Source organism: Arvicanthis niloticus, chromosome X (assembly GCF_011762505.2).
Source record: "Arvicanthis niloticus isolate mArvNil1 chromosome X, mArvNil1.pat.X, whole genome shotgun sequence".
In the NCBI taxonomy this organism is placed as follows: domain Eukaryota; kingdom Metazoa; phylum Chordata; class Mammalia; order Rodentia; family Muridae; genus Arvicanthis; species Arvicanthis niloticus.
This window is the reverse complement of record NC_047679.1, coordinates 59199022-59222246: the sequence shown is the minus strand read 5'-3', so window position 1 is coordinate 59222246 and position 23225 is coordinate 59199022. Positions and strand designations below refer to the sequence as shown.

The 23225-nt window shown below is 39.6% G+C and overlaps 2 protein-coding genes across 3 annotated transcripts in view; one reads left to right on the top strand and one right to left on the bottom strand.

Moving 5' to 3' along the window:
* Window positions 1–3795: 3795 nt before the first annotated feature.
* Atp7a (ATPase copper transporting alpha) overlaps window positions 3796–23225 on the bottom strand; it is a 99540-nt gene continuing 80110 nt past the window's right edge. For both annotated transcript variants that reach the window (XM_034485395.2, XM_076918634.1), the window contains exons 17-23: window positions 21831–22047; window positions 16843–16989; window positions 13723–13865; window positions 11217–11420; window positions 10547–10664; window positions 8720–8822; window positions 3796–7815 (exon numbers count right to left, since the gene is read on the bottom strand). In XM_034485395.2, coding sequence (XP_034341286.1) covers window positions 7533–7815; window positions 8720–8822; window positions 10547–10664; window positions 11217–11420; window positions 13723–13865; window positions 16843–16989; window positions 21831–22047 — 1215 coding nt within the window. In that variant the 3' untranslated portion in view covers window positions 3796–7532. The remainder of the gene's footprint in view (window positions 7816–8719; window positions 8823–10546; window positions 10665–11216; window positions 11421–13722; window positions 13866–16842; window positions 16990–21830; window positions 22048–23225) is intronic.
* Window positions 12907–13286, top strand: LOC117694470 (large ribosomal subunit protein eL42-like). The gene has a single exon (XM_034485394.2). It carries the CDS (start codon window positions 12972–12974, stop codon window positions 13284–13286), a length of 315 nt encoding a protein of 104 aa, XP_034341285.1. The 5' UTR covers window positions 12907–12971.

The window sequence follows — 23225 nt, the reverse complement described above, 5'->3', positions numbered from 1 at the left end:
ATTACATTGAATGCTAAAATAAGTTTATGTAAGTCATCTGGAACTCTGTCAACACACAGGTTCTGGTTCAGTCAGTCTAGGGTGGGGTTTGGGAACTTGAATTCCTCACAAGCTCCCAGGGAATGCTAACACTGGTAAGTCTAGGTCCACCCTGGGAGTAGCAAGAATTAAAAGATTTTTTTAAATTAATTATTAGTGTGTGTGTGTGTGTGTGTGTGTGTGTGTGTGTGTGTTTGCATACATACCACAGCACTCACATGGAGGTTAGAGTTCAAAATAGTGGATGGAGTTAGTTCTCTTCTTCCTCCTGTATGTGGATTCCAAGGACCAAAACTCAGGTCATGAGGCTTACGTGGCAAGTGCCTTTTACCAGTAAGCTATCTGACAAGCCTAGGAGCAGGAGCCAAAATGTGACCTGTTAGTGTTAGATCACACATCTCAGCTGCCTTTACGTCTCTCTGTAGTCAGGCCATGTAAACCTCTCCAGGGAGTTGATAATCAAGTGTGCTGTGACCCCTAAGTTCTCAGAGAGTTGAGTTTTCTCAGTTATAGGATGAGACCTGGCCAGCCTTCCCTATTGCTCAGACCCAAGACAACCTTGAGGTGTAGCTAGACTTTATCATTGATTTCTTGACTTCTAGCATGAAGGTCATGTAATATGGAACTGAACTGATTCCCGTTCTGAAAACTTATAAGACTAAGAAATCTCCCCTTTGCTTTTTGGAATCAGAAGTGCTTTCTCCAAGAACCCATCACACTGCCCATGATAATGATGTTATAACTCTTTTAACATTCTGGGAACTAAAGGGTCAATCTCCTTCCTTTTGGGATGCCGTCATGGCTGCCTGTGGTGGGGGTGTTCTCTTTAATAAGGCATTCTTTCTATGAACCCATCCATACTCTCTTTTTCTTATCATAGTGGTTCAACTTACCAAGGAACAAACACATCTATTTAAAACAGAGGCAGTTAGGTTTTTTTTTTTTTTTTTTTTTAATAATTTTTTTGGTTTTTTTCGAGACAGGGTTTCTCTGTGTAGCCCTGGCTGTCCTGGAACTCACTCTGTAGACCAGGCTGGCCTCGAACTCAGAAATCCACCTGCCTCTGCCTCCCAAGTGCTGGGATTAAAGGCATGTGCCACCACTGCCTGGTACAGTTAGTTTTTATTAAGACAATTTTTAGGAAACTCTTTGCCCAAGAGTTATGTTAAATATACAAATGTACTCTGCTACAGTCAATGAGGCAATGTTATTTTAGTGGAACTGGCACATATACGAATAGCAAAAATTATGGGGAAAAGGGAAGGCTAACACTGTTAAATTTAAGCACCCAAAAGGGTATGACTGTTCTTGGCAATGAAACTGGTATTTTGGTGCTCCTTAAATCACACTATAGGAAGGTTTCTTAAAGACAAGAGAAAAGCTCTCTGTGACATATATAATTAACAACTTAAATAGCTCCATACCAAAAGGACCTACACACCCAAGTGGTATGGCCAGTTTCTCTTTCCTTATGCTCAGGCCAAGGAAGTAACAACGGTAACCACTATGCTTTTGCAATACCCCTTCCCGTGACTCTCTTCGAGATGTCCACACCTACACTCAAGGGTGTGACTTACTTTCTTCTGGAGGGCCTCGTTCTTGTAACTCTCATGCTTAAAATCTATTTTAAATTATCTTTAATAAACCCTTACTCTGCCTCATAAAAAAGAAAACATCACTTCCATTCTTGGTAAGCCATACAATTCCCCAAGGTAGTCAGTATTATTCTCATTTTGCACTTGAGAAAACTTTCAGGCCAAGTCAAGATCTTGACTATGGATTCCATGATAGCCCCCCCCCCCAAATGTCCTAATTTCCAGAAGCTATGATTTTGGTAGCTTTGGTGCAAAAGGGATTTTGTAGCTCTGATTAAGTTGAAGATCTGAACCTGAGGAAATCACCATAGACGATCTTAGTAGACTCAAAGTAATCTCGCAAGTCACTGTAAGAGGAGTGATGGTGTTAGGGGTAATAGTATAAAGGACAACAGTGGAACTAAAAGATGGAGCAATACCATGAAGAAGCCATGGGCCAAGGAGCCCAGGGAGCTTTTGGTAGCCCCAAACCCTTAAGGCACTGGAGTGCTTCTGAAGGAAGCACAACTTTACTAACACTAGTTTTAGCTCTGCTAAAACTACACATACTAAACTAAAAATACAGATCTCCTGGAATGTAAGGTGACAAGTTCCTTATCAAGACAAGATCTGACACTGTAGCCCAAGCTGGCATAGAACTCTGCATGTATCTCCAGCTAGTCAAACAGCCCTCCTACCTCTCCCTCCTGCATGCTCCAATAACAGGTGTGAACTCCTGCCCCCAGCTAGATCACTGGGCACATCAGGCCCCAAATGCTCTCTACATCCATGGCCTGTTATTTCCGTTGTCATGGTCATTTGGCGTTAGAGAATGCTTTGCACATAAATTGTGGATATCTCTGGCAAACTCTAAAAGGCATTGTTCTTTAAGAAGGGATTGAGCTAACCTCAGCTTTTTTCTTATACTTGGTGATTGTACACAGCAATGAAGAAGTTGGATTGGGTTTTGACTGGGTGAGCACTTAAGTTTATAGATCACCCTTGGCCATCTGAGGGACACAGAGGGTGCTGACAATTAAAACTGACACTACTCAAGAGTAATTGGTACTGAATCCCAAATGTCAGTCAATTTCAAACTACTTTTCCATCGGCTTGATACTGCTGCTGCTGTTACCTAGCTCTCTCAACCTTGCCAAGAGCCTTCCCTTTCAGTCAGGCATGATAGCACGTCCTTAACCCAGTAGTGGGAGGTGGATCTCTGTGAGTTCAAGGCCAACCATGGTCTATATGGAGAGTTCCAGGGCAGCCAAGGTTACAACAGAAAGTGCTGTCTCAGAAGGGGGATAAGGGGACTTGCCTTTTGTAACTCCCTTCCAATCCATGATCCCTTTCTATAAACTGAAAGATCAAACTGCACAGCAACACTGGTAGGTCCTATTCAAAGCAGAGACAACTCTATTGCTCAGTATCTATCCTCAGTCTGAGGACCTCTAAGGTCTTAACGTAGCAGTTCCAGGACAAAGGCTCCTTCACTTGGGTAGAGATGGAAGGTTTCAAAAGCTCAACAGCTGCACTGCTGCTCTGCTCACTGCACAGCCTTCTGAAGAGGCAGAAAGGGATGAGAATTGGGAACATAAGAGCGCGATCCCGAGCCGTCCATCCTGCTGCCTAGCTTTCCTTTTCTGACTGAATTATCCCACACATTGGATATGGAAATTAACTCTCACAATTGAGGGTTGTTTTTTTTAAAGCCTTGTAAATTTAAGGGTATGCTGGGTTCGTGAACACATGTTGGGTAGGGTTGACTGTTATCCTCCTTCAAGCATGGCAGCTGGGACTACTCATAAGAGCCCCAAGATCTGGCTAGTCATTTCTTCTGTGAAGAAATGAGGAGTGCCCTCAGATCCTCACACTAGATTTCGGCCATTGGCTCCTGCATGTCCCTCCCAGCTGTATAGATTTCTGTCCAGCTGCACATGGTGTCAGGAGGTGACAAAACAGCTGTGGTGTGAGACTTTCAGTAATTAAGCTGCTTGGGGTTACTTATGCTCCTGCCGGTAAACCAAATAAACTCACTGGCTCAGCAAGCTGGCCTTTTGTTTGTTGTTAGTGCTTTATCTGTGGTGAGGGGACATTTACTCACGTTTCCCCAGGAAAAGTTCAGGCAGTAAATGGGATCTTCACAGTGCCTAGGGCTCCCCCAAATCAAGCAAATCTCATGTAGGGTAGATACTGTATCAAGAATTTATTAGATACTACAAAGGAGAAGAGGCCATACATGTTCCTTTGTTTCTTGTTCTGAGTGACAGCAGCAAAGCAGTGGGATCTGAAAGACAACAAATTTTCTTTCCCCGACTTGAATGTGTGCTGCTGCCTCTGATCTTGATACAGCATGGATTTACAGCTGAAACAATTGCCAGACAACCCCAATAACACAGCAAGGGTAGCAAGGAACTGCTGGTAAGGGGGCCTGGATGACTTAACATAGCGACACTTGACAACATTTTTTTAAACAACACTATAATTATAAAGTTGAAGGCACATCTTCGGCAGAAATATCAATTACATGCGTATGAGAAAAAATAAACTAAACTACAGAAACGAAATATTGCACAGAGTTGCCCGCTCCTGTTTTGGATTCTAACCAAAGTTTTACAATCCATTTCTTTAAAAACACAAGGTTGAGACACCTGGTTCTGGCTACAAAAGTTAATTATTATCAAAGTCACTAAAGAAGCTAATGTGATTAAGAAATAAGAATTCATGCTTTGTGTTTTATCTGGTGACTCATACCAAACTAAAGAATTTAAGAAAGTTAGTGTAAAAGTTGGTAAAGATTTGGCATGAATCTGTATGCTTATATTTGGTAAAGAAGTAGTTTTTTTTTTAAATACAGACAACAAAATAACACAAAGGAGTGATTATCAGGAATGTCTATATAAAAAAGAAGAAGGAGGAGGAGGAAGAGGAGGAAGAGGAGGAGGAGGAGGAGAAAAGGAGAAGGAGAAGGAGACGGAGACGGAGGAGAAGGAGGAGAAGGAGAAGGAGAAGAAGAAGAAGAAGAAGAAGAAGAAGAACAAGAAGAAGAAGAAGAAGAACAAGAACAAGAAGAACAAGAAGAAGAAGAAGAACAAGAAGAAGAAGAAGAAGAACAAGAAGAAGAAGAAGAACAAGAAGAAGAAGAAGAAGAAGAAGAAGAAGAAGAAGAAGAAGAAGAAGAAGAAGAAGAAGAAGAAGAAGAAGAAACAGAAACTTTAACCAGATGCCTCATACAAAGAAATAACAAAATAGAGTAAAATAAATATTATGAAAAATAATTTTAAAACAGAACCTACATGTAATGGAAAAATCTTCTACTATACCATTTTGATTTTAAGCTGTGTACAGGAAATATATGCACACTCACATTTTTGGAAACATCTTGTCTATAGTGCTATTTCAATCATTCTCTAAACTATGTGAATAAAGAACATTTTTTAAAAAATTAAAGCATAATATAAAATTATTTGTTCATAAGGCATCAAATTCAACTTCCTAAAATGTTGATACTAAAGTAGGAAAAGCAACATTTCTATTTCACACCTAACAACTATACTTTTAAAACTACAAGAGTAAATATTCTAGTTGTGTTATAATATTTAAATTCAAAAGGCATCTTTGGATATTTGAGTTAAAAGGTGGCCCCTAGCTGAATCCACATTAGCACTGGACAATAAAGGACAGGGACAATGGTTGCTGACTGAGAACAGAAGAGTGGCAAGGAACATATAAAGAACCTCAAAACAGATGTAGTCTCTCTCTTCCTCTCTGTCTCTGTCTCTGTCTCTCTGTCTATGTATGTATGTATGTATGTATGTATGTATGTATGTATGTATAGACACACACACACACACACACACACACACACACACACACACACGCACTTACCAAACCTGTTTTGAGCAGTGGCTATTACTTAAACTAGTGGCCAATGAAAGCAATGTGCATGATCCCCTCTCTAATTGGCCCTCCTCTCCTAGGAATACAGCTTCTCTCAAACAGGTTTTCTGGTAGTGAGACCTAAAATGCTACTCTCGCTGTCCTACAGCATGACATGGAGACATGAGGAGGACTCAAAAACACATACATAACAGAAAGAGAAACTGGCTGATGACTGGGGGACTTGTGTTCTCAATTTGGATCCAGAGCAAGAAAAAGTATTATACATCTCCAGCTTAGCTCTTTCTTCTAAAAGCCAATGACTTATGATGATCTGTTAGAATTAAGAAACAAATATACAAACTCAAACTCTTAAGACAGTGTAAGTATTGGTTTAAAATACAGTTTAAGCATATAAACTTATTCATACTTCATTAAAACAGGTTTGCCTTTCTAGATTAATAGCACCTTCATCAAAGTTTCACCTCTCTAAGATAGCTAAGATAGAAGTTAAGTCTTTTCCAAATCTGGAAAGACAGCATTGAAAAATGTAAACGTTTTGGGGTGTTGGGTGTGAAGAAATAAGAGAGAAAGGTGGTGGAGTGGACAAAACCCATTCTCCATTTCACTTTATAATCCAGTAATATAAAAATGATTGTTTATACTCAATATTGACTTGAAAAGGAGAAATGAACATTTTCAGAGCACAAATTATATGTTAGGCATTATGCCAGTAGCTGGCATAAAGTATGGCATGAAAATAAAAGATTAAGAGTTTATAAGCACAAATATTTTGAATGAAAGAACAACATACTTGACTACAAGGTATCATAAACCAGGAATATTTGAATTTCTCTATTACAGTTTTGTGTGTATTTTGATAAAAGCATCTCTGTGTAATAAAAATATTTTAAAGTCATTTTGATAAGTCACCTAAAACATGAGGTAACTAAAATGTTAAGTTACAATATACCAGCCAAGTGATTATATTCCAAAAGATGAATTTAGTGAGTTCCAAGTACTTTTATGTGCCCCGTATATATTAACATATTAGTGTTAATTTTTGAAGATTTTTTTGTTGAAAGAGGTTCAAATGTTAAGTTTCTAGACTGGGACTGATGGACAGACTCCATCTACTATGAACAAAGCTGAACTTGGCAGGAGAGAACTGAAAGCTAGCACAGAGCTAGGGAAACTGAAGGAAGATTTTGAGATTTCTGACAACAGTGAAAAAACAAAAGAGTACAGAACTCTGTAGACTTTCTGGTCTTCTGAGCTACACAATATGACTAGAAAAGTAAGATTTCAGAAGAGCTGTCAGTTACAAAAATGTTTTAAGACAGGGTCTTAGTGTATATAGCCAAGGCTGGCTTTGAACTTGTAATCCTCCTGCCTCATTCCAAGTGATTGTTGTCAGCTATTTTTACTCAAGAAAAAACTACCTAAACTTGGCTCACTTGAAAGAAGGTGACAATAGCCATACTGTAGGCTTTTAGGAACTAAAGGACAAGGACACAGGAATTATGAGGTGAAAGCAAGCCTACAATAAATAAGGCACATCTATTTTGAGACAGTAGCAACTGTTTCCTTCTAAACTAGGTGCTTTGTACAGTGCTTTAAAAGCCATTGGTCCCCAGTGGGGCAAGGATGCAGGCTCAAGAATACCCTCAAAATCATGCTCTCAAATCTTCACATTTTTAATCATCCTGTCTTTGGGCACTTTTTAAAATGTTGGCCAAATAAAAATGATCCGCCATATTAGCAACAAGTTAGCAACTTCTAACTATAAAGCTTGTTCTAAAACTCACTTCTCTACCCTCTGTATCCCTAATAAAACAAACAAAAACTGCTGGGAATTTATTTTAGATAATGCCAGGCTCAGAGCTCCTGCCCTGAGAAAGATATTTTTGCTATTACCAAATACAACTCAGAGAGAGTCCTGCACATAAGAGCATGAGATTGACATAAGATGCTTCTCCATCAGTGTAAGTGCTGTGTCAGTGCACATGAACTTCAACTAGCAACAGCCCCCAAGGCCTTTTACAGTGTGGTGTCATCGTCTTCCCGGAAGTCTCCCACCAGAAGCGAGTGCTTGTCAGGTTCACTGGTAACAACGCTGTTCAGGGAGCGTTTGTCGGACAGCAGTGAATTTATGGAGGCTCTGCTGTAATTGACAATCCGGTCCAGCAAACCCAGTCTTGGAGAATTTCTGGAGGTATCATCTATTCCAACATGAACGCTGATTTCGGAAGGACTCCTCTGACCTGTGTGGCTCCGGGGACGCAACTCATACTCATAATTGTCATAGGTTGGTTTCCTGTAACTGGATGTAAAGTTAAAGCAACCAAATGTTAGCTAGATGTTTGCTGTATGTACAAACAGAAGATTTGTCCAGTGTGAAATATGCAAAAGTGGCTACTGCTAGGAAACTTGCTTGGAAAGAACTTCATGCTGTCCTGTTTCTCAAAGCTAGTATATGACACTGAGCTCCACTTTGGGTTTATGTCTGCAGTGCATACACTACTAAAATATAACAACTACTTAGCCTTTTCTTTTTGTTTTGAGACAGTATCTTTACTATGTAGCTTAGGCTAGACTATTTGATTCTCACCCCTTCCTCTGAATGCTGGGATTACAAGTGTGTACCACCACACGCAGCTTGCTAATATTTAGTAGTTACTACCTAATAATTCTCTTTTCTTTCAAACTTTATTTTTAATTGATTTATGTATTTACATCCCAAATGCTGCCCCCCTCCTGGTCCCCCTTCCTGGGTTCCTCCCCACATCCTTCCACCCTAGTTGTTTGGGAGTCTGGAAAGATGGCTCAGTGGATCAAGTGCTTGCTATACAAGCCTGAGAACCTGAGTTAGGATCCCCAGCACACACATAACAGCCTGTAGTGCCTGGCACCTGTGATCCTAGCGCTGTGGAGGTGAAGCAGGAATCTTGAGGCTCACTTCCAGTTTAACTGACCTGGTGAACCCCAAATTCAGTCAGAGAGTCTAACTCAAAATATGATGTAAAGAAAAATAGAAGACACTCAATGTTGACCTCTGACCTCTCTGTACCTGTGTATACATGTACATACCTACATATACACGTGTGCACGTCAGACACATATACACAAATATTTTGGCATGCCCCAACAACACAAGAATCAAGCCTACTAAGAAAAACTGGCTGTTAGCCTATGAAATAGCAACAGAAGCGTGCCATGGTACTCACAGCTTAAGGAAAAGCGAAGAAAGTACTACAGAGACAGATGAAGCGGCCATGGCTGCAGATCCCATCCAGGGTTGTAATACCAAACCAATGGGCAGAAAAACTCCTGGAAACAAATTTGGATTAGAGTAGGCAATACTAAACGAATTATCAACACATTTCTAAGACATGCACAATTTTAGTTATGTCTTCAGCGTTTTGTCCTCTCGTTTGCGGAGATGTGTGCTGCTGTCAAGTTTTCCTTAGTAGAGTGCTGCCATAAATATTCTTGTGCATATTTCCTGTACTCATGTTTAAGAGTTTCCCTAGGGTACAAGCCAGAGGGGAGAGACTGCAGTGTGCTGACAGCTGTAGCTGGGTATTCATCACTTCTCTAGTGTACCTGGATTCCCAGACACCAGCCACCTTGCTGTCCTTCAGTCCCCAAGCCCCGCATAGGCACAGGTGCAGCCACCCTGCACCAGGAAGGCCAAGCTCTATTAAACCATACACACTTGCTTTCTCTTTCCTTCCTTTTTTCCTTCCTTCCTTCCTTCCTTCCCTCCCTCCCTCCCTCCCTCCCTCCCTCCCTCCCTCCCTTCCTTCCTTCCTTCCTTCCTTCCAGCAGGGTCTCTCTATGGGACCCTATCTGGACTCAATCTCACAGAGAACTGTGCAAGTTCTGACTCCTAAGACTGAGATTAAATTAGGCATGCAGTATCATACGTGAGTCAACTTTTTTAAGTTAAAATTTAAGTCTGTCTGTGTGTGTGTATGTACCCATCTGCCATTCTAAGTTTTTCAAGGCAATGCCATGCTATGTAGTCCTGACATCTGGAACACGCTATAGCCAGGCTAGCCTTGAACTTGCTGCCTTTGCCCCACAAATGCTGGAGTTATAGATGAGAGCCGCCATGTCCAAACATACGGGGTTCCAGCAGACATTTTAATGGTTGCTCTTATGTGGATGTAGATTTGACAATTTAATTGTATGAGCATGCCTGGATTTTTCTCTTTTTCTTACAGTAATCACTTAGATGATTAAAAAAAAACTTTTGCTTCATGATTTAATCTTACTGAACACTGCTTTGTCAGCATTTATGTGCCCCTGGGCTAAACATCTCTGTAGTTAGTTTACATTTCAAGCCAGAGAGAAGGAGAAAGTTTATTTTATTAGTTCCTCATTTTTATTAGTTCTCTGAGAATGTTCTCTCTTGTCATTATTAATGTAGGAAAGTCACAGACAATTATTACACAAGTCTGTTAGTGTTTATTGCTCATATTCCTACAGTCTGTGTCACCTGATCTCCCAGTCTAAAAGAATACCTGCTGACTACAACAGAACATTACATGAAAAGCAGAAAATTCAGAACTACGTGACAAGAGCAAATTGATGCAGAGTCAAAATAATGGAAGGAAATTTAAAATGGTAACAGTGGTTATATTTAAGTATCAAAACTATGTGTAAATTCATTGTACGTAGTAAGTGAATAAGTAAATAAATTATATATTTTTTAATTTAAAAATATTTATTTTTAATTTTAATTATGTGTGTATAGCTGTGTGTCAGCACAGATCTTCTGTACCATTTTTCAACATTTACTTAGGTGTGAAAATTTTCAAATTATAACACTAGAGGGAAATTTTTTAAAGTATTAAGATGTTTATAAACTTTTAGGCTATAATAAACTTTGCTGAACATTACTGCTTTTAACAGTGCCACTCACAACACTAGCAGGGTATATATGTAAAAACTAAGGTTAGAACTAAAAATACTAAGTCTATTCTTCCAATGTCATAGGTATCTAATGGCTTTAATTACAAAAGAAAAAACTGTTAAGACTCGCATACCAGCAGCGATGGGAATTCCAACCAGATTATAAATGAGAGCAAAGACAAAATTGATTCGAATCCTCTTGACTGTTTTCCTTGACAAGTCAATACTTGCCACAACATCCAGAAGGTCATTCTGAGAGGAGAGATCAGTGATATTAGTGACATCCCAATTAATTAGGACCGTCTCTACATGTCGCTGTACAACAGAATTATGTATGCCATGAGACACACTGGGAATTAACACAAATTTAAGATACTGCTAAGCCTTAAGTCAAGGTTGAAAAACTTTTTTTAGAATTTTTTTTGAGGGTTCTGAAAATATTTTCATGGTTGCGTGCTAGTATAATGACTGAATATTTAAATAATGTCAGTGAATATTATTGCAAGATAATTATATTGTTAAATCTTATTTTTCACACCAGGAGCTATGATTCTCATTTGTATTACTGGTCTGGGAAAGGCAGGATGTAAGTAGTGAGACTATCTATCTGTTTACTTCAAACTCTGTGTCTTCATAGCTAGGAACATGGGACTCGAGGCAGGATCACTACACAGTATGTTTACAGTACTACCACTAACCATGTCAGGCAATCTGCCATTCCTCACACCTCAGACCACAGGACCTACTCTTGGTGTATAATTTCTGCCCGATAACTCACTGCACCACAGGAGCTCCAGGACTTACCCTTATCAAAACCACATCAGCTGCTTCGATGGCTACATCTGTGCCTGTGCCGATGGCAATTCCAACATTTGCCATTGCCAGAGCTGGAGAGTCATTGATTCCATCTCCTACCATTGCTACACGTTTTCCCTCCTCTTGAAGCTGCTTTACCTTAGCAACTTTGTGGGAAGGTAGAACTTCAGCAAACACCTTAGTGATGCCAACCTATAAGAAGAAAATACTCAGTTCATTACAGGAAGTAATATTAAGCCCTGCAAATAATGCTGTGCTAAGAATAATAAGCCATCATTTTTAACCTGCCAAATATTTGCATTTTAAAAGACTAAAAGCAATCCAGTGATAATGGAGAGAAATAACCACTCTTCTTTTTTATTTTTTAAAATTATTTATTTTTATGTGCATTGGAGTTTTGCTTGCATGTATATCTGTGTGAGGGTGTAGGCCCTGGAATTGGAGTTACAGAGAGTTGTAAGTTTCTATGTGGGTGCTGGTCCTCTTGAAGTGGTGCTAGTGCTTTTAACTGATGAGCCATCTCTCCAGCCCTGACATTCTTTTTAATAAGACTTATACATTTTTATCTTCTGTTTTGTCTGTGTGTATGTGATAACACTGTACAAGTGCTTGGTGCTCACAGAGGCCAGAAGTAGGTGCTGGATGCCCTATAGCTGGAATTAAAGATGGTTGTGAGCTACTCTGTGTGTGTTAGGAACCAAACCTGGGTCCTCTGCAAGAGCAGCTAGTTCTTTTAATGTCAGAGTCATCTCTCCAGCCAGTGAGCAATTTTCTGCACTGTTTGTATATACAGAATAACACTGTCTTCAGGTGGACAACATTTGTCAAAGTGTGCAAATCATCTGCTCTGGAAAAAAAACAACTTTTAACTATATTCTGGACAGACTCTTTTGTGTCAAAATATGTCAAGGACATTTCTTATTGCCTGTTTAAAAAATTAAAAAATTCAAAACCACCTAAATGTCTACCACTAGGGGAATGGTAACAAATTATCATCCATCTATACTATAGAATTTCATGCAGCAATCTAGAAGGAATGAAATAATTTTATATGCTAAAACCTGGGGAATATTGAATATATATACACATATACATATATATATTTGTATATATATGTATATATATACATATATATATTTGTGTATATATGTATATATACATATGTATATATGTATGCATATATATGTACACACACAACACATATATGTTATTGTATATTTATATATACACACACATACATACATATATATCACACTAAATTAACTGTAAAATGATCCAATTGGTGCTGAAATAGCAGAACTCCATACTTGTATACAGATATATACAAAAAAGTGATGCAGGAGAATTTGACAGGGAATGTGAAAAACACTACAAACGCTTTGATATTCCTACATAAGAATGTGCTCATACAATCCTTCTGTAATTTACTAGAAAGGGGCCATCAAGATGGCCCAGTGGGTAAAGGTATTTACCATCAAGTCTGATAACCCAAGTTCAGTCACTAGAATCCACACAGTAGAGGAGAGAACCAACTCCCACAAGTTTGTCCTCTGATCTATGCACACTGTGTGCCACATGCATGTAAATATATACACTGGTGCTGCATACATACCTACTAGGAGAAAAGGCATTCTAAGTTGTTGGGTTTTTTTTTTTTTAACTGAAAAATACTGGAGGTTAAACAAATGTAGGCTTAAAAAAATGGTATGTCACTCTTTCTGAGCTGACAGCACTCCTGTGAACATGTTGAACGTTCCCAAGACCCACTGGAGAGTCTGCAAGAAATGTGGGAAGCACCAACCCCACAAGGTGACCCAGTATAAGAAGGGCAAGGATTCTTTGTATGCCCAGGGAAAGCGGCGTTATGACAGGAAACAGAGTGGCTATGGTGGGCAGACTATGCCTATTTTCCACAAAAAGGCTAAAACTACAAAGATTATGCTAAGACTGGAGTATGTTGAGTCAAACTGCAGATCTAAGAGGATGCTGGCTAGTAAAAGATGCAAGAATTTTGAACTGGGAGGCAACAAGAAGAGAGGCCAAGTGATCCAGTTCTAAATCAATTTTGTTATGACCTTTCAAAAAAAATGGTATGCCAAAGAAAAAGTCTCACTGGTGGCATCCAAAATGGATCAAAGAGGAACCTGTATGCAGCAGCTCGTTTACAGCAGGGGATGTTGAAGGCTTGACAGCACTGCTGAAAACTATGTGCATCATTTCAAAGGAAGCATCAACAGAAACCAGTGTGCAGAAATGTCACTCAAATATCCTGCAAACTAAGCAAATACCTTTTCACTTACATCAGTAACATACAAGGTCGTTCTACCATATCATGCTGATTATTTTTAAGCAGTTAAGAATATCTACTTGATAATAATGCAAACAATAAGTAATGTGACATTCTTAGCACTTAAATGGAAGAAAAAATTATATATTTAGAATCAGATGTTAGCACATGTTCCTATCCCAATAACTAAGTAAACCAGTTAATTACCTGAGAAGCAATAGACCGAGCTGTTTTACTGTTGTCTCCAGTCATCAGAACTACTTCTAAACCCATAGATTTTAGAATGTGTACAGCCAGCTCTGCCTCAGGTTTCACAGTATCAGCAATAGCAATCAAGCCACAGAGCTCATCTAATACAGGAAGAGCAGAAAAACAGTTGAAATACGGTTAATGAAGACTAACAGGATAACTAATGGAATGAAATTTCAGAAAGAAATGAATTTTGTTAAGCTGTTGAGAGCTGGTTTAACTGAAAACATCCTGATCTCATACAAACTTTATATCACATGTTCTATGATAAGCTTTCATATTTGGCTGTGGAAAATTCATAAAGGAGGTATATTTAATGAAGGTAGAAGTAAGAAAATGGAATGATGTCACTGAACACTTAAAAAAAACTTCACTTAGGTATTAACATGTTTTAGCTAATTTAAAAGCAAAGAGCATGAAAAACTAATAGGTGAACAGAGATAAAACTAGTATCTTATATTAGGGGGAAACTGCATGAGGACTCAAATTTAAATTCTGAAACCTTAATCCTGGGCAGTAGGGTCAAGACAGGAGCACTGGGGCTTGCTTGCCGTCAGGCTAGTTCCAGGTTCACTGTGAGACCTTGCCTTAATGGAATAAGGTAGAGAGTGACAAGGCAAGACATCTACTATTCTCTGGCTACTGTGTGCGTGTGTGTGTATGTGCGCACACATGCTACAATGGAGTAAAATGTTATCTTCTGCCTTTTCTTGTACCTAAAATTAAGTCACTACCTTCATACTTAGCAAGGATTACAAATGTTGAGTAAATTATCTCAGAACTAGAAATGTACTCTATCAAATAGGAAGCACGTAAAACTTTATGTATGGTTGTTGCACTATTATGGTGACATATCAAGAACACTTTAGGGCCAGTATGGATGGCTCAGTAAGTTAGGGTGCTTGCTGCCTGATAATCTGAGTTTGATCTTCAAGATCCATATGTTGAAAGGATTCTTACAAGCTGTCCTTTGACCTCCATCTACGCACTGTGGAACATATGTGCTCTGATATATGCAGACAGATACATACATACATACATACATACATACACACAATATATACAGCAAAGTACAAGTAAAAAGAATAAATTTTCAACATGGGAATGGTTATACTGCATGAAGATTATGGGGTGTAGCCATATTTGTAAAGTGCATGCCCAGAATATACCGTCCTGTGTTTTGTCTCTAGAACTGCAGAAATAAATACATAATACAATTATATAACAATGAAAAATATTTCTTCAAGTAAAATAAACCACAATACAATAATATGTGTATAAGAAATCTTAGTTGTTTTTTTGTGTGTGAAGCTATAGTTTGAACTCAGGATCCTGCACTAGATATGAACCCCGTGGCCTCAAGCATGCTAGGCAAGTACTGTACTGCTGCGCTACATCTCCAACAGGATTTGTAAAGGTTTTTTGAGATTTAATGTGTATGTATATGTTGGTGTCTGTCTGTATGTAAGTATGCACACAGACACCTGAAGAGAGAGACAGCTCCTCTGGAGCTAGGGTTACAGGCAGCTCTGAACCACTCAACATGGGTCCTCAGAATCAAACTCTGATCCTCTACAAGAACAGCAAGTATTCTTAATCACTAAACTATCTTTTCAGCATACGCCCCCAAATAAGATTTTAAATTCTATTCAACTTTATTGACGTAAATTTTACATATAAAGTGCACATATGAGGAGTGGTCCAAGGCTGGAGATGTAGTTCAGTTGGTAGAGTAACTGCTTAGCATGTACAGGGCCGCAGGGTCAATCTCCAGTACCACATAAACCAGGTGTGCTAGTGCACAACTACAATCCCCGCACTTGGAAGGTAGAGAGGAGGATCAGAAGTCAAGGTCTTTCCTGGCTACATCACGTGTGAGGCCATCTTGGGATACATGGGACTTCATCTTAAACAACAAAAGAGACTGGGGAGAAGATTCAGAGGTAAAATGCCTATCACAGAAACATGAAACCAGAGTTTGGATCTGTGGAACCCAGGTAAAAAGCTGGATGAGTTTGGCTGTCTGCCTGTAATGTCAGAGGCAGAGACAAGGATGACTGGAACAAGCTGGCTGGCATGACTAGAGGAACCAGTCCAAATTCAGCAAAAGACCTTGCCTCAATATATAAGGCTGAGAGCCATCAAGAAGATATCCAACATCTGGCACCTGCACCCACATGTTAACACACCCAAATATATGCATGCACACCACATATACACAAACGCAAGAAAGTAAAAATAACAGTAATATATATACCAACAAACTGGCAATAGAATACATTAAATGTAAAACTTGTGCTGTATTAGAATGGTGAGATTATTAATGCTATTTTGCTGTTATTATTTAACTGCTGCCATTTAATCTTCTTTAAATCCATGATTAACTTTCAGGCAAGGGAAGAAAAGAACAAAGGTGAAAAAATGCAAGAAAACGGATTTTTTTGAGACATGGTCTCAGCATGTAGCTTTGGCTGTCCTGGAACTTGCTATGTAGACTAGGCTACTCTTGAACTAACAGAATTCTGCCTAACTCTGTTTCCCAAGTGCTGAGATTAAAAGATGTGTATCACTATGTCAAGTTGCAATGTACATTTTAAAAGGGTTTTCCCCCCTTTTGTGGTGCTGGGAATTAAACTTAGGGTCTAATCTGAGGTTGTTCTGACTTTTTTTTTCCAATTTAGTGTTTTGTTTTTGTTTTATCTTTTTTAGACAGGGTCTTATTTAGCAGAGGTTAGCTTTGAACTCACAATAAAGCCTAGCCTTCAACTACTAGTCCTCCTGATTCCACCTTCTAAATGCTAGGATTACAGGCATGTACCACTATGCCTGGCTGACTTGGTTGGTTGGTTGGTATTGTGAGATAGAATCTTCATAAAGTCTGGATCTGCCTATCTCAGGCTCCCATGTACATGTGCTACAACTGCTGAGAAAACCCTTAATTAGAAAGAATCATAGTTTGTAATACTTGAACTTCGAATTCAAGCCTCTTTGCAATAAACCTCATAGTTTTAGCCTCATAGACACAGAAAACAATGACTGAGATCACAATTGTGTCAGTGTATTTCAGAGGAACTTTACCATCGATTGTCACCAACACAGCTGTCCGACCTCTTCTTTCATGTTCAATCATAGCCTCATCCACATCATTGCTTATAACAAGACCATTTCTAATCATCCATTCCCGGTTGCCAATGAGGACTTTGTACTGCTGAGGATTAACAGCATCTAGAAGTACAGAAATAACATTCAGTAAGCTTACTTAACCTTTAAATCCATCTCGTGAGGCAAGTTCTTCCTGTCTAACTTTGCAGTCGCAGTGCATTTTTGGTAGAATATAACCTATAACAGTGATTTTCAAGTTTTCCAGGAATACATTCTACTCTTCCATACCTCTGAGCCCACCCTACTATGGACATTCAAATGTCCTTAAACTTCCTCTCCGAATAGCAAATTCCATCACAGTGTTGACATGCCAGTTCAAAGGCCGGGGATATAGCTCAATGGCATGAGTGAGGCTCTAGGTTCAATCTCCAGCAAGACCCAGGGTTGGGGGAGGGGTAAAAATGTATTAGCTCAGAGATTCCCTTCTTACTGGGGTTGTCTCTTTGACGGTCCACCAAGATTCAAATACTTACAGTGAATCAGAAGCTGAAAGTCTGTAGCTGCATGTAAATATGCAACTGTACTTATGTCTCATTTTAAACTTGTAACCACTAATTTTTGTTTGTTTGGCTGGTTTTAGTTTTTCAAGACAGGGTTTCCCTGTGTACCTTTGGCTGTCCTGGAACTCACCCTGTAGACCAGACTGACCTCAGACTCAGAGATCTACCTGTCACTGCCTCTCGGGTGCTGGAATTAAAGGTGTGCACCATACTAATTTTAAGTGAGCTCTTATCTCTGTTGGACAGATGTGTGACTGTATCTCCCTACTGCATTCTATCTATTTCTTCAGGATGACTGTTTTGAAATTGCCTCTCCTTTTAAATCTCTAACTTTTCCTCTCCCATTCTTACTCAAGATGCAACTATTCCTGCTATCAAAAGAGAATCTGTCATGGCTAAATTGCCCCAGCAAGCTTCTCTGCATCCTAGGTGCGTACACCTTGTTTTCCCTGTTATAAACAAAGCCTGTGCCTGCTGGAGGCCAGTCTCTCAACCTGTATGCTAGGTTACCCTCCTTTGCCTAATCTCTTTTCTCCTTCTGGAATAATCATTTCTCTACCATCTCTGCTGCATATTGTCCTATCTCTAAGAACAGAAGAAGCCTCTCTTGAGCTTGCCGCTCTAGCTGTCACATCTCTGCTTCTGTGCACTCCCTCTACTAGCTGTTTTTTAACTCACCTCTTCCCATTCTCTTTTGAGCGCATTCTAGTAAAGCTTTAGTCTCTACTATTCTAATGAAGCATTCCCACGGTGCTCCAGTGATCTTTAGGTTAGTAAACTGTCTGATTATGTTAGTGCTATCTGAACAGTCGTTGCAGCAATGATGGAAATGCTCTACACCTTTCTGTTGAAGTCTATAGCCACTAGCCAACACATAAAGCCAATATGTTGAGGGCCAATATGATTAAAGAGCTGGATTCTGCATGAAACTAAATTTTATTAACTTCAAAAATTAAACAATCGCGTGTAACTTGTAATTATATTATATTTGATACCACAGATCTTCAAAACAAATGACTCCCAACTCATTATTTTAATTCAATCACTTTCCTGGATCTTCAGGCCCTTGGAGACAATTGCCTGCCTAATAATTCCAATTTTATGATATCTGCACTTAGATAGCTAACAGGCATCCAAATGTGACTTCTATAAAACTGGACTCCGGATCTTGTCTCCAATACTGTTCTTCTTGTCTTCCTTATCCTGTTTAATGGTAACTCCATCATCTAAATGGTGGGCCACTAACTTTGGCATGGCTTTGAGTCTTCTGTTTTAATTTTTAAAAGTTGGTTCTTATGTATATAGGTATTTTATCTGCATGTATGTCTATGTATCATGTCAAGCAGTGCCCATGGGAGGTCGGAAGAGGACATTGGATCCCCTGGGACTGGAGTTAAGAGCCAGCTGTGAGCTGCTTGTGGGAATTGAAATGTGTCCCCTGGAAGAGTAACCAATGTTCTTAATTGGTAAGCCATCTCTCCAGCCCTTGACTCTTATTTAACTCATATTCTATATATCTAATTGGTAATTAAATCTTTCAGCTTGCTTTTCAAGACACACCTGGCATTTGACCACTTCGTACAAACCGTACTGTTATCTCACTAGTCTCAGCCGTTGTTATGTTTTGCCTGGGTTATGGCAATAGCCCACTAACTCAGCCTCTTTCTTTAGCCCTAGCTCCCAATTTCTCCCTCAGTGGTGCTGGAGATCCAACCCAAGGCCTCACACATGTTAAGCAGAGGACAGGATTAGAGAGGTGTACCATTGAGTTACACCTCTGTCCTCACTGATGACCCTTTATAGTGCTGCTAACAGTCCAGAACGTGATGCTGGTGAGTGACTGTTCTATATGTCAGTTACTTAATATGACATCCATACACAAAAAGTCACAGAGAAGCAGAAATGGTTAGGAACTAATTATTGTGTAGTCTGTCTAATAGAACAGAAATGAAGTACAGATATAATTTAAGACGAGCAAGGATTTCTATCAGCATATGGCAAAGTGTCACTGAAAAGAAATGTAAGTCAAGTCTAGAAAGATAAACAGGGTGATGCTGTTTGCAGGTGAGGGTACTGCATGGAGAGAAGAGGAAATGAAATAATGAATAGAAATGGTAGACCATAAAGGGGTACCAAAAAAGGAATAACCCCCTAGGCCCTCAAAAACAAAACAAACAAAAACCAAAGCACCACAGGCTGCTGCCGAGGTTATTTGGTGCCCTCTACTACCTATTGCTGAAGACAACACTTACTTATATCACAGAACATGGAAAAGTCGAGCTGGTGCCCAACTAGAAACTTCACTCCTACTGACTGGAGTTCAGGGTACTGAAAGGTACTCTGCATTCCTGCATTCCACTAGAGGAGAAAGGTGGCCATCAATATCACCACTCAACTGCAAACCCTGCAACCTACAACAATGATCTGTCTGTAAGACATACTGGTACAATAGTGGCACGCATGGTATGGGAGTGATGTAACCACTTTTTAATCAGACTTAAGGCCTAGCCCGTGAGATGGAACCCATACCCAGTACTATTAAAGTGACCAAGATCTCGAGACTAGAAAGGTCATGGGTCCAGGGTAAAACCTAATGCTATTATTTTGTTAAAGGAACATAGAAATGACTCCTAATGATATACTATGATAGCCATAGACCATCACCTCACTCAACCCACATCAGAGAAGCTTCCTCTTGAAGAAGATGGAAATTAACATAGAGATCCACAACTGGACAATATGCAGATTGTGGATATCCCCACAAGACTAGAGGATCTATGCAAAAGAGAAGGCAGAAATATTTGAGTCAGAGGTGATGGATGACTCCACGGAAAGAGTGCCTTCTAGATATAACAGGACCGATGCACATATGAACGCAGACTTCAGCAGCATGCATAAACCTGCACAAGTTCAAGTTAGATGGGGTCCTACCCTTAACCAAGAAGCTATCTGCAATTGATACTCATTGTCAAAGACCGGGGCAGGTGGGGATGGGGGTGGGAGGGATCAGGTGGTAGTGGGAGATGAGATGGAACTGAGGAGCAGATGGGGGCAGTGTGGAAACCTAGTGCAGTGGAAACTTCCTGGAATCTATGAGGGTGATCCTAGTGAGGACTCCTAAGCAACGGGGAATACAGAGTCTGAACTGGCTATCTCTAATAGCCAGGCAAGGCTTCCAGTGATAGGACTAAGTTATATTTGGTTGAGTTGTTGGCCAAGAGGGTCCTGTGGAGATCTCCAAACAACCCAGGATGATACTAGGACAGAGGTTTGCTCTCCACAAATTGACAGTAGGGGGGCCCCCCATTACCAAGGACTATATCTGCACAGCTCATGAACATGTAAAGGTCAAGCTGGTGCCTGCATGGTGCCTTCACCCCTACATTCTAGTCTCTTTGGTGTGGGCAGGTACTCTGCAGGCTAATCAAAGAAAAATGTGGACACAAACCTTTTAATCTACATTCTGTCCTGCCTCTATAATGTGGTAATGCAATGGTGGTTTAGAACTTGCAGGAGTAGCCAACTAATGTCTGATCTAGCTTGAGGTCCATGCCATGAGACAGTGTCCATCTCTGACACTGAATGGATGGTCAGGGTCCAGAGATTGAATAGCCCAAGGACATAGGGTGGAATCTAACATGACTGGTCTAAAAGAAAAAAAAAATCAATGAAATTCTTGATGATTTCTGCTGTACTCATAGATTGGTGCCTTGCCCAGCTGTCATCAGAGAGGCTTCCTCTGGCAGTAGATGGGAGTGGGTACAGAGACCCATACCCAGACATTCATTATGCAGACAGTCTAAATTGGAGGTCTCCATTGGGTCCCTCCCCTTAGAATTTGGGGAATCCCACAGAAGAGGGGGTGGAGATATTAAAGAACTCAGAGGGGGATGGAGGACACCAGGAGAACATGGCCTACTGATCAATTAAGTAGGATCATATGAGATCACAGACACCAAAGCAGCAAGCATGAGGTCTGGGTGGGTCAGTACCAGGTCCTTTGTATATATGTTATAGCTGTTAGCTTGGTGTTTTGTGAGACTGCTGTGGAAGCAGATGTGTCTCAGACTCTTTTGCTTGTTCTTGGGACTCCTTTCCTCCTGCTAGGTTGCCTTGTTCAACTTTGGTGTGAAGACTTTTGCTTTGTCTTATTCTATTTAGCTTTGTCATGTTCGGATGTTGTCTCTTGATATTTTCTGATGGGAGATGGAGGGTAAGTGGATCTGTGGAAAAAGGAGGTGGGGTGACTGGGAGATGTGGAGGGAGGAGGAACTGTGGTCGGGATGCATTGTAAGAGAGAAGAATCTATTTTCAATTAAAAAAAGAAAAAAATGAAAAACAAGGAAAAAAGAAAAAAGCTGAAAAAAGAGAAATCTATAAACAACTACAAAGAAATCAACTTACTTGAGAGAGGAGCATCAATAATCATAGAAGATGAAGTTGATGACTGTTCATTAATTGCATCAATTTGAACCAGGGATGCATTTTTAATGTTATTTTCTTCTATCTTCAAGTTACTTTTACATAGCAAACCTTCAATATTGGTGACTTTACAGCTAATACCACAGCCTGGTACAACCTGGAAATCTGTACAGGTACCCAAGGTTTCAGTGTCCAGCTCCTAACAAACAGAAACACAACACACTAAATAAACAAACAAACAAACAAACAAATGGTGTAGTATTTTAAATTAGGAAAACAGTGTTAGAAGAATGAAAAAAGACAGGCATTCAAAATTTTTGGTGCAGGCATAAACGGATAAAACCATTTGTATAAATGTTAGTAATATTCATGAAAAATGAAACTGTGAGCATCCTTTATTATAACAATTGCACTGATAGATGTTTAACATAAAGACAGACTTGGAGAAACTGGCAAGAATGCTCAGTGTGCAATGAAAACAAAACACCACTCATAGAACAATAAACAAAACAATGGGGTAGACTTGGATTTCCTCGTAGGGAAAGTTCATTTAATAAAATAAAAAGCAAAGTCGTTGTATGAGTTTCTATGTAAACTTTCGAATGATAAATGCAGGTGGGCATGATGGCATCCACCTGGAATCCTGGCACTTAAAAGATGGAAATGTGCTCAGGTCCTGTAAGTTCAGGGTTTACTTGGCTATAAGGCAAGTTCCAGACTAGCCCCAGCTGTGTAATAAGACACTGTCTCAAAAGCAACAAAAAAGTATCATAAACTAGGTGCAACGACACGTGTCTATAGGCCCAGCCATGTGGAAACTGAGGCAGAAACAGCACTTAGGCCCAGGAGCTTAGCATCAGCCTGGACAGTATAGGAAAATCTTGCTCTTCAAAGAATGAGGTTTTGCTGAAGAGATGGCTCAGTAGTTAAGAGTACACACGACTCCATCAGAGGACTAGAATTTGGGTTCCCACACCCACATTAGGCAGCTCAGAAATGTAACTTCATCTTCAAGGTATCTAATACCCACTTCAGGTGTGTATACATACACAGAGAAAAATACATTAATGACTAAACTAAATTAAACCATTACATAATTAAATAAATTACACTAACATACATTTGTGAACATACCAGAAATTGTTTATTAAAATTTATAAATTGAAAAAAAAATCAATAAAAGTGTCCCAACCATTGAGCAAGAACTCACTTTTAAAAATTAGTTAGAGATTCCCAAATGAAAAACACATACTGTCTTTTTAAGATTAGGAAAATTAGTTTCTTAGCCGAGAGCTTAAACCGTGGATATCATTTATTAAATTTTGGACAGAGAAATTATGTTGGGGGAAAGGAGTGAGGGTTCCATTTCTATTATAT